Raw genomic sequence first — 14,849 nt, 5'->3', positions numbered from 1 at the left:
TGTGTGTTTGAGATTTCATGATGTGAGTGTCATTGAAATTATCTGGGTTTAAATCACATATATGTTCTTATAATACTATGTTGTGTGCTTGCCATATTATGCTGTGTGTTTCTGATGGTATGCTGTGTGTTTGTGATGGTATGCTGTGTTTTTGTGATGGTTTGCTGTGTGTTTGGTATGATAGGCTGTGTGTTTTTGATGATATGCTGTGTGTTAACCGTAGTCTTCTGTGTGTATTTCATGGTATCCTGTGTGTTTGTAATGGTATACTATGTGTTTGAAATAGTATGCTGTGTTTGTGATGGTACGCTGTGTGTTTTTGGTGGTATGCTGTGAGTGTTATTGAAATGATTTGGGTGTAAATAATATGATATGTGCTTAAAATACTATGCTGTGTGCTTGCCATAGTTTGGTAGTTTGTGTAATGGTGTACTGTGTGTTTGTGATTGTATGCTGTGTGTTTGTGATGGTATGCGGTGTGTTTGTCATGGTATGCTAGGTGTTTATCATGGTATGCTGTGTTTTCGTCATGGTATGCTGTGTGTTTGTCATGGTATGCCATGTGTTTATCATGGTATGCTGTGTTTTCGTCATGGTATGCTGTGTGTTTGTCGTGGTATGTCATGTGTTTATCATGGTATGCTGTGTGTTTGTTGTAGTACCCTGTGGGTTTGTCTTACATGATGTCCTTTTCATTCGCTATGATGTAAGTTGGCGTTATTTTCATTCGGAACACTCGGTTCTTGTCAAAGAGCTAATGGTTACGTCATACGTATGTCCGTCGGTTCGTTTGCCCGTAATTCCGTCCGTCCGTGCGTCTGTCTGTTTGTCTGTCAGTTTGTCTGTCTATCTGTTTGTGTGTGTGTCTGTCTGTCCGTCCGCCCGTTCCTCTGTCCCTCCTTCAGTCCGTGGGTCCTTTTTTCCGTATGTCAGTGCGTATGTCCGTCCGTCTGTATGTTTGTCCGTATATCCGACAGACAAATACGGACGCTGGGAGGAACGGGCGGACATGCAGACGGAAAGACAGATACCCGGACGATCGGAAATAAGGACACACGGTCGGACGCACGAACAAATGGGCGTACTGACATACGGACGGACAGTCAGAAAAACAGACAGACAAACAGACGTACTCTCGGACAGACGGACACAGGGAAAAGGACACACGGACGAGCGGACAGATGGAAAAACGGACGTACGAACCGAAGGACATACGTATGACGTAACCATTAGTTATTGACAAGAACCGAGTGTTCCGAATGAAAATATCTTACATCATAGCGAATGAAAAGGACATCATGTTAGACAAACCCACAGGATAGTTCAACAATCACACAGCATACCATTATAAACACACAGCATACTATGACATACACACAGCATACCATGACGAAAACACAGCATACCATGACAAACACACAGCATACCATGACGAACACCTAGCATACCATGTCAAAACACGGCATACCATGAAAAACACACATCATACAATCACAAACACACAACATACCATCACATACACACAACATACCATCACATACACACAACAAACAATGGCAAGCACACAGCATATTATCATAAGCACATATCATATTATTTAAACCCACATCATTTCAATGACACTCAGAGCATACCATCACAAACACACAGCGTACCATCACAAACACACAGCATACCATTTCAAACACACAGCATGCCATGACAAACACACAAACACTATGACAGACACACAGCAGACTAGGGTAACACAGAATATCATCAAAAACACACAGCATATCATCACAAACACACAGTATACCATCACAAACACACAGCATACCATCAAAAGCACACAGCATAATATGGCAAGCACACAGCATACTCTTATAAACACATATCATATGATTTAAACCCACACCATTTCAAAGAAACCTTCGATATATCAATAGTAAACAAGAGACAGACTAGGCGTTCCATAAAAATCGACTGTTTTTGCAACTTTTTTCCGGTCGGTTTTTAGTGGTATGTAACATAGGCGCTCGATGGCAATGTTTTTATTTATTTTTTTATTTTATTTTTTTAGTTACCCGTTGTTTATTATATTGCATACACATACTAAATCAATAAAAATCTTCCGACAAAACGTCTTCTTACAAAAAAGATAGTTCGACTATGTACATAGATACATAGGCGCTCGATGGCAATGTTTGTATTTATTTATTTTTATTTTTTTAGTTACCAGTTGTTTATTATAATGCATACACATACTAAATCAATAAAAATCTTCCGACAAAAAAGATAGTTCGACTATATATATATGTGTGTACAAAGATATTGACAATATCTATGTACATGGTCGAACTATGTATTTTTTAAGAAGATGTTTAGGGAATTTATATCTGCATTTTTAAGAATAATTATCGTCAAAGTTGAAGCCACGCCAAGGAACGACGAGGTAGCATCCTCGGAAAAAAATCTGTGGACGGAAAGAATACTATTATAATGATTTGACCGAAATATATACCATGTGCCGCATAAACACTTCAAGTCGCATAAATACTCAAAGCACAAAACAAACGAATATTTCGCAAAATATTTCGCAAAATAATGTTACGGTAACCCATAAATAATCAGTGTTTCTTATAGCGATAGCCAAAATTTCAACGCTAGATGGTGTATGGTAACATAGATTTAACGATATACAAAATGCCCAAAATGCTTTAAGGCGCCGAAACCTCACACTGATTAATACAAATTTTTTCTATGGTGTTGTTCTGTCTTGTCTAAACGAATATCGTATTCCACTTAATAATCAAATCGCTGACAGCTTAGAAAGACTGTTTACATGAAAAGAACCTTAAATCAAGTGAATAATGAGTTAGTGTGCAGACTTTTCAGCACTTTTAAACCTCTTAATTTCGGGAAAACTGACATCAATATTATTGTTAAGTGTTCACATGGAGATCTACATGACGTTAAAACGTGCAGAATTTGCGTGAACAGGATGCAGAATCAACGGGGTTTTCATTGGTTTACACACGGGCTGGACAGAATGTAAACACACCGTTAAGATTATTTTTTTTTATCTTAAGTTATTGAAATACATTTGTAAAAATCGCTCGTGCATAAAAGACAGTTTTTCTAACAGTATGTGTCGATATCTTTAGATGTAAGAAAAAATCCTTTAAAACGTCTGACATCGGTGCCAAAATTTAATGTTGATTGCTGCATTTCGTGATAATGAATGTTACATGTACACATCGAAACTTTGGCTCAGAACACAAGCTTATTAATTAAAGAAATTCTGATGTATTTCACATTGCCATAAGCAGCATACAAAACTGTCTCTTATGCGCTAGTTGAAATTCTTAAGAAAAATTGTTTTAAAAAGTTATTTTTAAAAAGCACCACTTACCGGTGTGTTTACATCCATTAACTTTCAATTGCGAAGTCACGTTATCCTGCACCCTGATAAAGCACTAATGATCTAAACAACCCGGGACGGGTTCAAACATTAGAAAATATCTATACATTTATCAGTATATAATATCAGTATATACTTGTATTCAGTCACGAAATTAACGCTTTAAAAGTTAAAGTGGCAACGGATTCCCAATCGATTACGGTACACAAACTCTTATTCACTCACCAAAGCTCTCGAACGATCATCCTATCCTCGTTTATGCATTTTTTGCTTCTAATACTTATGTTCGTTTTCATGTGGATTCGTTCTATTAAGAGAATGATGCAAAAAGGACAGCATTCGTTAATGAACGGAAACACTTTACTTTGTTGAAAAAGAAGACCATGGCGCAAACAAAGTTGTCTTGAACACAACTATATACAATATAAAGCTTCATCTGCAAGACACATATTGCATGCTTTTTGTGAACTCTTTTGAATTTTTTACGGAGCTCGTTTGGTCGGCGTAGGTGCAACGTTCGATTGTCACAGGCGTTTTCAATTTCAAGGATCGGACAACCAACATAAAAATATTACACATTCCATGCGCAAATAAATAAGCAATGGTATCTTGAAACCAACACTAACACATAGAATAAAATACTTTGTCTTCGATCGGATTCGAACCGGAGACCTTCAGGAGAAAAATAAAATTCTATTCTTAGCTTGTGGGAATATAATGTATATATACGTTCGTTTCCAAATCTATGAGAATCAATGTAAAATTTAAGCGAAAAATACACACTATTGATTTTATAATCTACCTTTGTTTTATAAATGTCAGTCTTTAATAAGTCGAATATTTTATTTAAGGTAAGTTTCAATTGCAATAAACAAGTACATGAACATTAAAAAATATTGAAAAATGTTGGTTAATAAGAATTCTCCCGTCAATAATAGATGGTACAGGTCGCAGTAGCGTAGTGGATATGGTGTCCGCCTAGTGATCGGGAGGAAACGGGTTCGATCCCCACTGTGGGAGCGTTCTTTAGATTTCCCCCATAGACACCAAGTACTGGTTCTAGCCCCAGGAAACGGACTCAAGAGCGTTTCAAAATCGAGCTAATCACATGAAACGGAATCGAGAGCGTTTCAAATAAGGCTTTCTATGTAATTGAGCTAAAATAAATAGATTTAAAATAAATTAAAAGAAAAAATATTAATAATAGAGTTTAAAAGCACGATACCGGTAGATCAAATCAGGGACCTATACTATTGTATGTAGTATATTTCTAATGTCATTCGGGATTTCATTATCTCATTTACTGAAAGGATTCCAACATTTACATCACTAAGCTCATAACCCTTATCAATCTACAATACCGTCACAGATTTTGCATATTTCTGACAATGATTGTTTTTAAACCATTATATGTCTCATTTTCTCATTAACTGTCTCTGTCGCCTGTTTTTAAAACGACGACATTCGCATGCCGTATTCTTATTGTCAGTTGTTGCGTGCGAACGTTATGGCTATCGCGAACGCTCGTAGCTTTATTAATTTGATATATATGTGTATATAGTGTATATAATGTATAATACCTCGGACCGAGATTCGTCTACATGCTAGGCATATCAATCTACAATACCGTCGCAGATTTTGCATATTTCTGACCTGAATCACTGCTATATACCGGTAATATACAATACATATCAATACTATAGCCATTAATATTGGCGAGCAACTCCTAATATCTTTGTATGTTGCGCCATTAATATAATTTTGCATGGGAAATAACTGAGGAGAGATTATAGTAAATATTATACTGAGTTATCTCCCGCACTGAAAAAGCTCATGCTGCGATATGGTAGCTCAGGTTCAAACACGGATTTGCTTTCTGCGATGTTCTGTTACGCACATCTTATAACGACAATTAAAATTGTATCAATTATATTTGAAAAGGCTATAAAAGCGTAAACAGAATAAAGGTTGCATAAGAAATTTTTTCTTTTTTTTTTTGCTTTGGGCACTTTTTCGGCGTAGGCTGTATTAAGCCAGCTTTTCACCTTAGCCTGACCTTTGTTAGCGTCCAATAGAATTCAAATAAAACTTCCCGCGGCCAAGTACAGATGAATACACTTCATTGACTGCATTGGCTGATTTGAGAATACGACCAGAACATTGGAAACATGTCCGCGTCTTTGTAACACTGTTTTACTGCGTGTTCAGCATGAAACAATTTTATATCTAATGGAAAGGCTTAATAGATAGAACAGTTTTACAATCAATCTCGACATCAATACAGTTTGTGCGTCCACCTTTTATTTTCAGAAGATTTTCAGCGCGAGAACGTTTGCACTTAAAGGCTATGTTTTCATATTTAGTACTAACTTCCATATTCCTGTCAACATGTTAACATGTTAAAGTATAGAGAGCAGTGGAAGCGAAGACTCACTTTAATGCATTGCATTTCAACTCGCGAGGTATATCGGGTCAATTTGCGGCCACTGCGAGTGAATGTCAGAGTTTACGTACAGGTCATCGCTGCGTCTCTACCCTATGTGCTGATCGGAGTTCGCGGCCAGGAAAATAATCGTTACATAATAAAGACGCCAAAGACGCTATAGCGTGAACTAGGTGAACTGGAATTAGACCAGACAGATGTTAAATGAAGATATCCAGCGATATCATATGGTATGTCAATAATACTTAATGTGTTTTACAACAATACCATGATGAATATTATGTTTTAATTAATTTAACAAGAATTATGCCATCATATTGACTAATGAATTAAGCATGAGCGCAATGATTCTCGATACTGTTAATAATCGAATCAAATAGCAACGCCAGACAAACCACTCAAACAGGTTTGTTCGAACAGGGACCTATACAAAAATAGTTTGTATAGGTCCCTGGTTCGAAGAACGCGCGTATAAATATTTAAAATATGTACGGATACTTCGCGTGTGGCCGGTTGACTCATATGTTTTAATTTCACTTCCATTCTTCTTTTGGTTTTCTGTTTTGTATCTATGCGTTTATGACCAGCAATATGTAATAATGTAAAATAAGCCGAAAACTCCGCGTATCATCCCGTACTGCGTTTGCTGCAGCTAAGAACTGCACAGAAAAAGACATTCGCTATCTTTGATCTCATTCATTGAAGTCTTTACTTTTCATTAACTGCAACCACAATCAACGCCGTATATCTTTTTTAAAGATATTTCTTGTTAAATTTAATAGCATGAGTGTGTATTTACATTCTGAACAGTTTGTACATTGTAAAGTAGGTTTACACTTTCACTTACAGATACGGCGCATAAAATACGCATAGTCGCATTGATAAACATTTCTCAAATTCATAATTGTACCTATTAATGTTGTTTTTATTTAAATAAATTATGCAAATAAAGCGAGCACTCTGTGAAAACGGAGCTTAATGCACGTGCTTAACGTGCAGTCTGCATAGACCAGTCAGGGACAACACTTTCCTAATAAACCGGATTTTCGATAAGAAGAGAATTTCTATAGAAGAAAAGCATGAAAGCGGACATTGTCGTCACTGATTAGCCTGTGCTAATGTTCTCAAACTGTGAGCGGGATACATATCACATAGTAATTACCCGCTCCTCCGCAGAGCTGGTGATAAAGCCCCGTTGGATCCAGGTTATTCACCCAACCAAGTGAAAGGCGACAGCACCTTTATTTTTCGATTTCACAACTCCGTTGTCCCTCGCTGCAAATTAGGACTATTATGCTCGATTTATGCTGTACCAACGTTCAACAGTGACGATTTTTGCGAGGACCATACTTATAACTAAAGCATACATGTAGATAGGCCTTGTGTATTTCGATGTATTGAGGAATTTGAGGTCCTTCCGCGCATGAGACTGCCTTATGTTTGAACCCGGAATGTGTCCCAGCACTCCAGCCTAATTACCTTTCTACACTAAGGAAGATGGGACGAATAAGAATATAGCAGCAATCTATTTAGTTGTTTCTGAAATATCTTTGCTACTTGGGGTGGTGGTGGGTGGTCGGAGCACTATGAGAAAACCCAATCCTTCCGGCATGGTGCCCACAAACCAATCTCACAAGCTTCCGAGAACGGGATTTGAACCCGGGTCGCCTATATTAGTAGCGCATGATCCAACCACTAATTCAAGCGGACAGCATACGACCCTTTTAATTCGTTCCTCTGGCTAGCGCACTCGTGTATGGTTTGATTCCTACGCGTCTAAACCCCCAAACAGTGTAACTGTTTATTTGCTCATTAACACATACCCTCGAAATGTATAATTTAATATAAAATACATCATACACAAAGTACAGCGTTAATTTTTCTGAAGTACGATTGGCGGCCCACTAACGGACGTGCGGTTGACCACAAAAACTTCGTGAACGGTTTGTATACAGTACCCATTTGACAGGCGTGCACAGTAGCTAGGCTTATATGTAGATAGCGCTTTTAACAGCCCGTGAAACACCCAACAAAGTTTGATAGGACGAGCATCACAAATGATCACAGAAATGTTCTCTGTTATCAAGGATCTACCGTCTTTTATTGTTCGTCTGTTTCGTCTTTATCGATGTTGTTACATTGTCAAATATATCATCTCCATGCGTACATTCAGTTGATGTACGATGAGAAAATGGTGCCGCAAGTTATCGGTGAATTTCTCAACAAAACTTCATCACTCTGCTGCCACATATTGTAGATCGTAATAATGCATTAACGTTTTGGTGCATAAAAATAAAACCGCAGAGCTCAGGCTAATTGACGCTCATTTTGTTAATGTCGGCACATGTACTACTTTAAAATACCCCGGGTACTCTTAAGTATACTTCAATGCCCACCGTGTAACGCTTACAGGCACCCGGTCATACGCCATGGTACTTTTTAGTATATTTTCCGTACACCGGATGCTTTGTAGTATACTTAATGAGTACCCGGGGTACTTTTAAATAGTAACAGAGCCGACAATGACCAATTGAGCCTTATTAACTACACAATTCTATCAATAAACATAGATATTTGATAACTAATGTTTTGATTTGATATATAATGCGCCAAAATCGCCATTATTCTATTTTAATAAATTTAAAAGAATGTCCGTTTGAACGGCCACATATGATTACCTTTAACGAGATATTTATCGATGTTGCCATATCTGATTATTTGAGCGAGAAAAAAACTTACGAAAAGGTTCATTGTTAACTGATAGCGCATTTGAAAAACGAAAATTTATATAAATGGTGATGCATGTGGCGTTTTTCTAGTGTCTGATTACGTCGGAAAACGTCCGAATGAATTATGACTTAATAGATTATTAATTCAAGCGTATGCATACTGCTTAGCTGGCGTATTCATGTATATTCTAATAAAGCTTTGAATACCTTTAACATTGTGTGCGGAGCGTCCTAGTACAAGAAAAATTTTAAGATTTTAATAAACCACGTCCCTCATAAAATATATTCAGCCGTAGGTAACGACCATGTACTTTTATTACATATTATAACTGAATTAATATTATAACTGAATGAATGCGTGTGCGCTGATCATGAAATAGCTCTTTGATTGGATATGATCCGCCCCACCACCGCCACAGGAGACACGCGATTTCATTGGCTGTAAGTTTTCGGCACGTGCCCATTCAACGTATCCCATCATCCCAAAGTCGTCTGCTTAACAATTGTGAAAGTAGACGGCCGAAACAGCTAACTTCATATTGAAGGATATTGTTTACAAACATGAACGGCGTAAACACTATAGATCGGACAACAATTGTTGTTGGAGAGTTGATTTACCCTGTCGGGATGGTTGATGGATTAATTAATTCATAAATTAGCCCAATTCATTAAATATGGGCTTAATTACCGCGATAACGCGCGTCTTTGTGCAACTGTGGATTTTTACAGGCATCGTGCACAGCGAAGGAGATGTTCGGAAAAAGGATATTGTTATAGTGAACCGAGCGATAAAGGTGACCCAGGGTCGCACCGTGTGGCTGGATCCCTCCAGAGACCTCAGGTTGAGGGTTCGAGCCGGGAACAATTGCACCGTGAGGGTCATTGACAACGATGTAAACCTCAACTATAAACCAGGCAGACTGAGCAAAACTGAATTTCCGTGTACATTTACAAATAATGAGATTAAGTATACACATTTTGGTTCAGACTCCTTCACAGAAGACCGGCTTCATCTTTTAATCCGGTATGATTCAGCCTCGCAGACCACAGTCATTCCACTTGTTTTAGAAATGAAAATAGTAAAAGCACCTTACGAGATCGTGAAAATAAAACAGGACCTGACTGTTGATGATAGTTTTGATTCCTCATCACAAACCTTGGCTAATGCAGTGAATTTTATTTTTGACAGCAGTTTACATTCCTGCAGAGTAAGCATTTTGCCAACTGCTTATGGATTACCAATGTATGGCAATGTAATCAACAGTGGACTATCTTTAACGAATATTGACTGCAGTGAATTTCAGAAATCAGAAATTAGATATAAATTCAGCTCTCAACAAAATGCATTAAATGTTGACTTTATAGCCATGCATGTGCGCATATTCAGTAAAAACATGTCAGAAATAAAAGAGGAATATTTTCAAGTGAAAGTTAGCATTTCTTTTGGACATGCAAATGCACGTCCTCATGCGAGTCAAAACGCCTTGTTTGTAATGGAAGGAATAAACAAGTTTACACTGACGGCCATAACGCCGGACATCATGTCTGGCGTAGATGATCACACTCCACCAGACCGCCTCATTTTTAACATCACCTTACCCCTGGGTCCGGGAGAGGGTGCCATTGTGAACACTGATGACCCAGAAACACCCTTGCAGTATTTCTATCAGAAAGAAGTGAATGATCTGAAAATAGCCTACAAACCACCGCAGTCAGATTCCAACATCAATCGAATGTATCAGTTGTGGTTCACTATCAGGGACTCTGAGGGCCTGTCATCTGCAGAGATTCCTTTAATGATTGTGGTACAGCCGCTGAACAGTTTGGCATCGGTATTGACAAGGGTGATAGGTCTGAACCTGATAGAAGGGCAGTCAAAAGCAATAAGTAGTCCTGATTCGCTAGAAATAGTCCCCGGAAAAGTTAGTGATAGCATTAGAATATATCACTGGGAGGGATTGCAACATGGGCATCTGACACTGCCATCAGGAAAGAAGTACTTCACACCACTTGATCTGGACCAAGGGAATGTTGTATACCATCACGACAACAGTGACACCTACAGTGATAACATCATTTTTAAAATGTCTGACGGGAATTCAGAAGTGCCGTTTCTTATGCCAGTTATAATATTTCCTAAAGATGACACAGTTCCAACTTTGAGCCTAAACACAGGGTTGGATGTTATTAAGCGAGGAATAGTTGCAGTGACATCCTTGAGTTTGATGGCTTCAGATAGAGACAGTTCCACAATAACATTTGTTTTGGTTCCCCCATTTTCATCATTAGGAATTATTTGCATGAGACAATATGAGATTCCAGAGAATTCAAGTATCTGGCAGTTTGTAAATGGAAGTTTTGAAAGGATAGTTTCTGGCTTTACTCAGGATGATATTATGCAGGGAAAAATATTTTATAAGCAGACGGGAGTGCATGCAAATGTAGCCTTTACAGATAAAATAAAATTTAAGCTGAAAGATGACGCCTTCCCTCCAAATGAATCACCAGTCCATGAAATTTCCATCCGAGTAAAACCAGTTGATAACACTGCACCCTACATATATCCAAATACTTTATTACAGATTGAAGTTGGTGACAATAGGCTTACAGAACTGCGGAAAAAGAATCTGAGGTTCATGGATGATGAATCTAACGATCGTGAAATTAAATACACCATCACAAAAATACCCGCAGACACATACAGTAATAACTCATTTGATTCCGGTAAGATTGTACTCTGTGAAAGTCCAGGGAAACCAGTGGGCCAGTTTACGCAAGCAGACTTGAATCAAATCAAAATATGCTACCAACCCCCAAGCGCTGAATTGTCCATCAACACACGAATAATAAATGTCTATTTTAGCGTTGAAGATAAAGCAGGTAACAAGCTTGAGAACCAGAAGTTTACCATTGTAATCAAACCACTAAGTGACACAGTCCCAGAAGTGGTCAACACAGGAGCAGTGATTGATGAGAAGGGACAGGTCGTGATAGTATCTGATGTACTGTATGCCAGAGATAAAGAATCTGATAGAAAGAATGTAATATTTGTATTACAAAGTGTTCCTAAATTTGGCAGTCTGTTTAAGGAGGGAAAGGTTCTGACTGGAACTGATTCATTCTCAGTGGCAGATATAGACAGCCAACACATAATATACAGGAAAGCAGCAGTGAATAAGCTGTATAATGGTGACAAGGTTGAGCTAATCGTTTCTGATGGTATACATAGAGTACCCATTACACTAAACATTTATGCTGGTAGTGTCAATATTCCTACAAACATGTTTGCTCCGCAAATAATCCATGATAAGCCGATAAATGTTGTTGAGGGACAAAAAGTAGCAATATCACAAATTAACATTAAAGTATTGGATGATGATGATGATTTGGGAGGAATAGTTTGCATGGTAAAAACACAACCAGTAAATGGATTCCTTGAGAAAAGGGCAAATAATGTTGCACATGGGACGCCAATTTCAGCATTTGCTGCAGAAGATATCAACAGGGGCGACATTTGGTATGTTCAGAGTGTACACAAGGGAGTTGAACCTGTGACAGACAAGTTATGGCTTCAGTGTTCGGATGGCAAGCAAAACGGGAAAGAAAGAGTTATAGACATTGTTATAGAGCCAGCCAATGATGAAGTACCGGAAGTACTGGTGAAAGTGTTTACTGTGTCTGAGGGTATGGAGATGCGGATTGACCAATCAGTGCTGAGTGTGACAGACGCTGATGTGCCATTTGACAATTTGACATTTATAATCACCAGACCGCCGAACCATGGTCGAATAGTTAAACAGCTGGTCACAGGTGACAAGGCCACAAACAACTTCACTGTCGCAGATATCCAAGAACTGTTGGCTATAGCATATGAGCATGATGGTTCAGAGACCACAGGAGATACATTTGAATTTGTGTTGACCGATGGTGTACATAATATCTCAACTGAAGTGGTGATTATAATTTTTCCCGTTAATGATGAAGCCCCTCGATTGGCTATTAACACAGGCATGCAGATAGATGCTCTAGGGGACAAAAAAACTATTACTAATGAAATGCTTAAAGCTGAGGATATAGACTCGGCAGTAGATGATCTGAGATTCGTTCTTCGATCCATCCCTGAGTATGGGGCATTGATTAAGATAGTGTCCGACAAAGAACAAGCCCTTACATATGGCTCAAACTTTACCCAATATGACATAGATAATAAAGTGCTGGCTTACAATCATTTTGGTAAATATGCTAAACGGGACTTGATCACTTTTGATGTCTCGGATGGTCTGAACTCGTTGGTTAATCAGCATTTCTATGTGACTATTAAAGGCATGGGAAGCTTGTATCCAGAGATTGTGAATTTAGGTATTGACTTGCAAAGAAATGGAATGGTGGTTCTTGCATCAGACATTCTTAAAGGCTGTGAGGTTGATTTACATGAAGAAAACTTGGAATTTAAAGTAAGCAAAGCTCCAAAATATGGGCATTTGGAAATTGCAAATAAAGCGAAATCGGAAGTGTTAAAATTTTCATCTATAGATTTGCTATCAGATCAAGTTATCTATGTCTCTAACCCAGATATTGTTGAAATGAAAATGGACAGCCTTGAAATCGAAGTTAAGGACAGTAAACACCCGTTTCCATGTACGTACAAAATTGCCTTGAATTCTATTGAAAACAGTTTGCCTGTTTTGTTGTTCAAGACAATCCTGTTAGAAGATGGTGAGAATAAATTGATAACCGTAGCCGAACTTCAGGCTATGGATCATGACACATTAGATACTGATATAATATTCACAATAACGCAAGTTCCTCAACATGGAAATATCCTTAGAAATTACTCTCAAATAGTAACAAAGTTCTCACATTATGACATACAAGAAGAAGTCATAAGTTACCAACACGATGGAAGTGGAACACATTCTGACAGTTTCACTTTCACTGTGAGCGACGGGATGCACCAACAATTTCTAGTTCTAGGCCTTGATCTACCAACGAAGAAACCGCAGCAAATGAACATTGAAATAATACCAGTGGATACCAACAAACCCGGTGTGAAAGTAAATACTGGGACAACTTCACTGAAAATGGTCAGCAGTGAAAGTGTGTTTCAGTTCTCCAGCCAGAGCCTGTATTGTGAGGGACCTAACACCGATGCACGAGATCTACGGTACTTCATAACTGTGCATCCCCAGCATGGCTATCTCAAGAATTCTGCCAGTGGGAATGCTGCTATAGCAACTTGGACACAAAGTAAGTAGAACAATATGGTATTTTAATGTGTTATTGAGTAGATCCAGTGTTTCAATGTCATGTTTCATGTCAAGAAGTCTGTAAACATAATTATTTGTTATTTTTGTCATATGACACGTGGATTAAAACGTGTGTGTAATGTTTTTATTTCTGATATGGCATATCCCATGAAAGGTACTTGTTAGAGTATCGACATTTTCATTAAAGCAAAAATATGATTTAGAGAGTGTTACAAACAATTTTAAATTATTATACAACTTTGAATAATCAATTTGTATATTATCTGTGTTAAAGACAGTGTTACAACTATTGATAAAATTGTGGTGTCTACAAGTAGATATAAGAATTGATATTAATGTTTGCAATTATGCACCACTTACTAAAGCAATATAATAGCACATTATCTGTATGTTTACACCAAAAGAGTAATACATAAGATCTTGTTAAATCATGTATGGAATATATTGTCTTGACATTAGACTTGGATTTAAAAAAATATATAAACGCCATAAATCAACAACTTGAAAGCATGAAAGGCTAGAGGCTAATTAATTATGTTTGGTAGCACACACAGGAACATATAAATCATCACTGCCAAATTATGTTGCCAACGGTAGGGTATTCCTGCCAGTACATAAATGATAAAACCTCTGGCATAAATTATACAACTCTTTCTCGGCGCGGCAAAGCAGATGTGGCACTTATCCGGATCATAGCTAAGAAAACTGGCTTGAAACGTATGGTCTTAACCTTAGTTGTTCGCAAGCGATCAACTAAAAACTGGTAAATGAGAATTCATTTACAAATTACAATATGTTCATTTTGATGTTCTTGAATTAGCCACATTAATTTTGAATACATTTTTCACTTTACAGTAGTGTATTGTAATTTCAGTATGATCATCGCTTGAAAAATGACATTTAAACAAATGCTATTGTTTAGATAGAAAAGAAACCTGACAAGTTTACCCCTCTATCATATGTCTTGAGTGAAGACATAAATGGTTTTTATCCCATCATCAGACGTG

General features: G+C 37.7%; 1 protein-coding gene across 1 annotated transcript in view; it reads left to right on the top strand.

Annotated features, from left to right (window-relative positions):
* Positions 1-9,086: 9,086 nt before the first annotated feature.
* LOC127877132 (FRAS1-related extracellular matrix protein 2-like) overlaps positions 9,087-14,849 on the top strand; it is a 151,825-nt gene continuing 146,062 nt past the window's right edge. The window contains exon 1 of the mRNA XM_052422776.1: positions 9,087-13,822. Within this exon, the coding sequence (XP_052278736.1) occupies positions 9,250-13,822 (4,573 nt within the window). The 5' untranslated portion in view covers positions 9,087-9,249. The remainder of the gene's footprint in view (positions 13,823-14,849) is intronic.

Source organism: Dreissena polymorpha, chromosome 4 (assembly GCF_020536995.1).
Source record: "Dreissena polymorpha isolate Duluth1 chromosome 4, UMN_Dpol_1.0, whole genome shotgun sequence".
Classification (NCBI taxonomy): Eukaryota; Metazoa; Mollusca; class Bivalvia; order Myida; family Dreissenidae; genus Dreissena; species Dreissena polymorpha.
The sequence above is the reverse complement of the archived record's forward strand: the minus strand, read 5'-3'. Positions and strand labels throughout refer to the sequence as shown.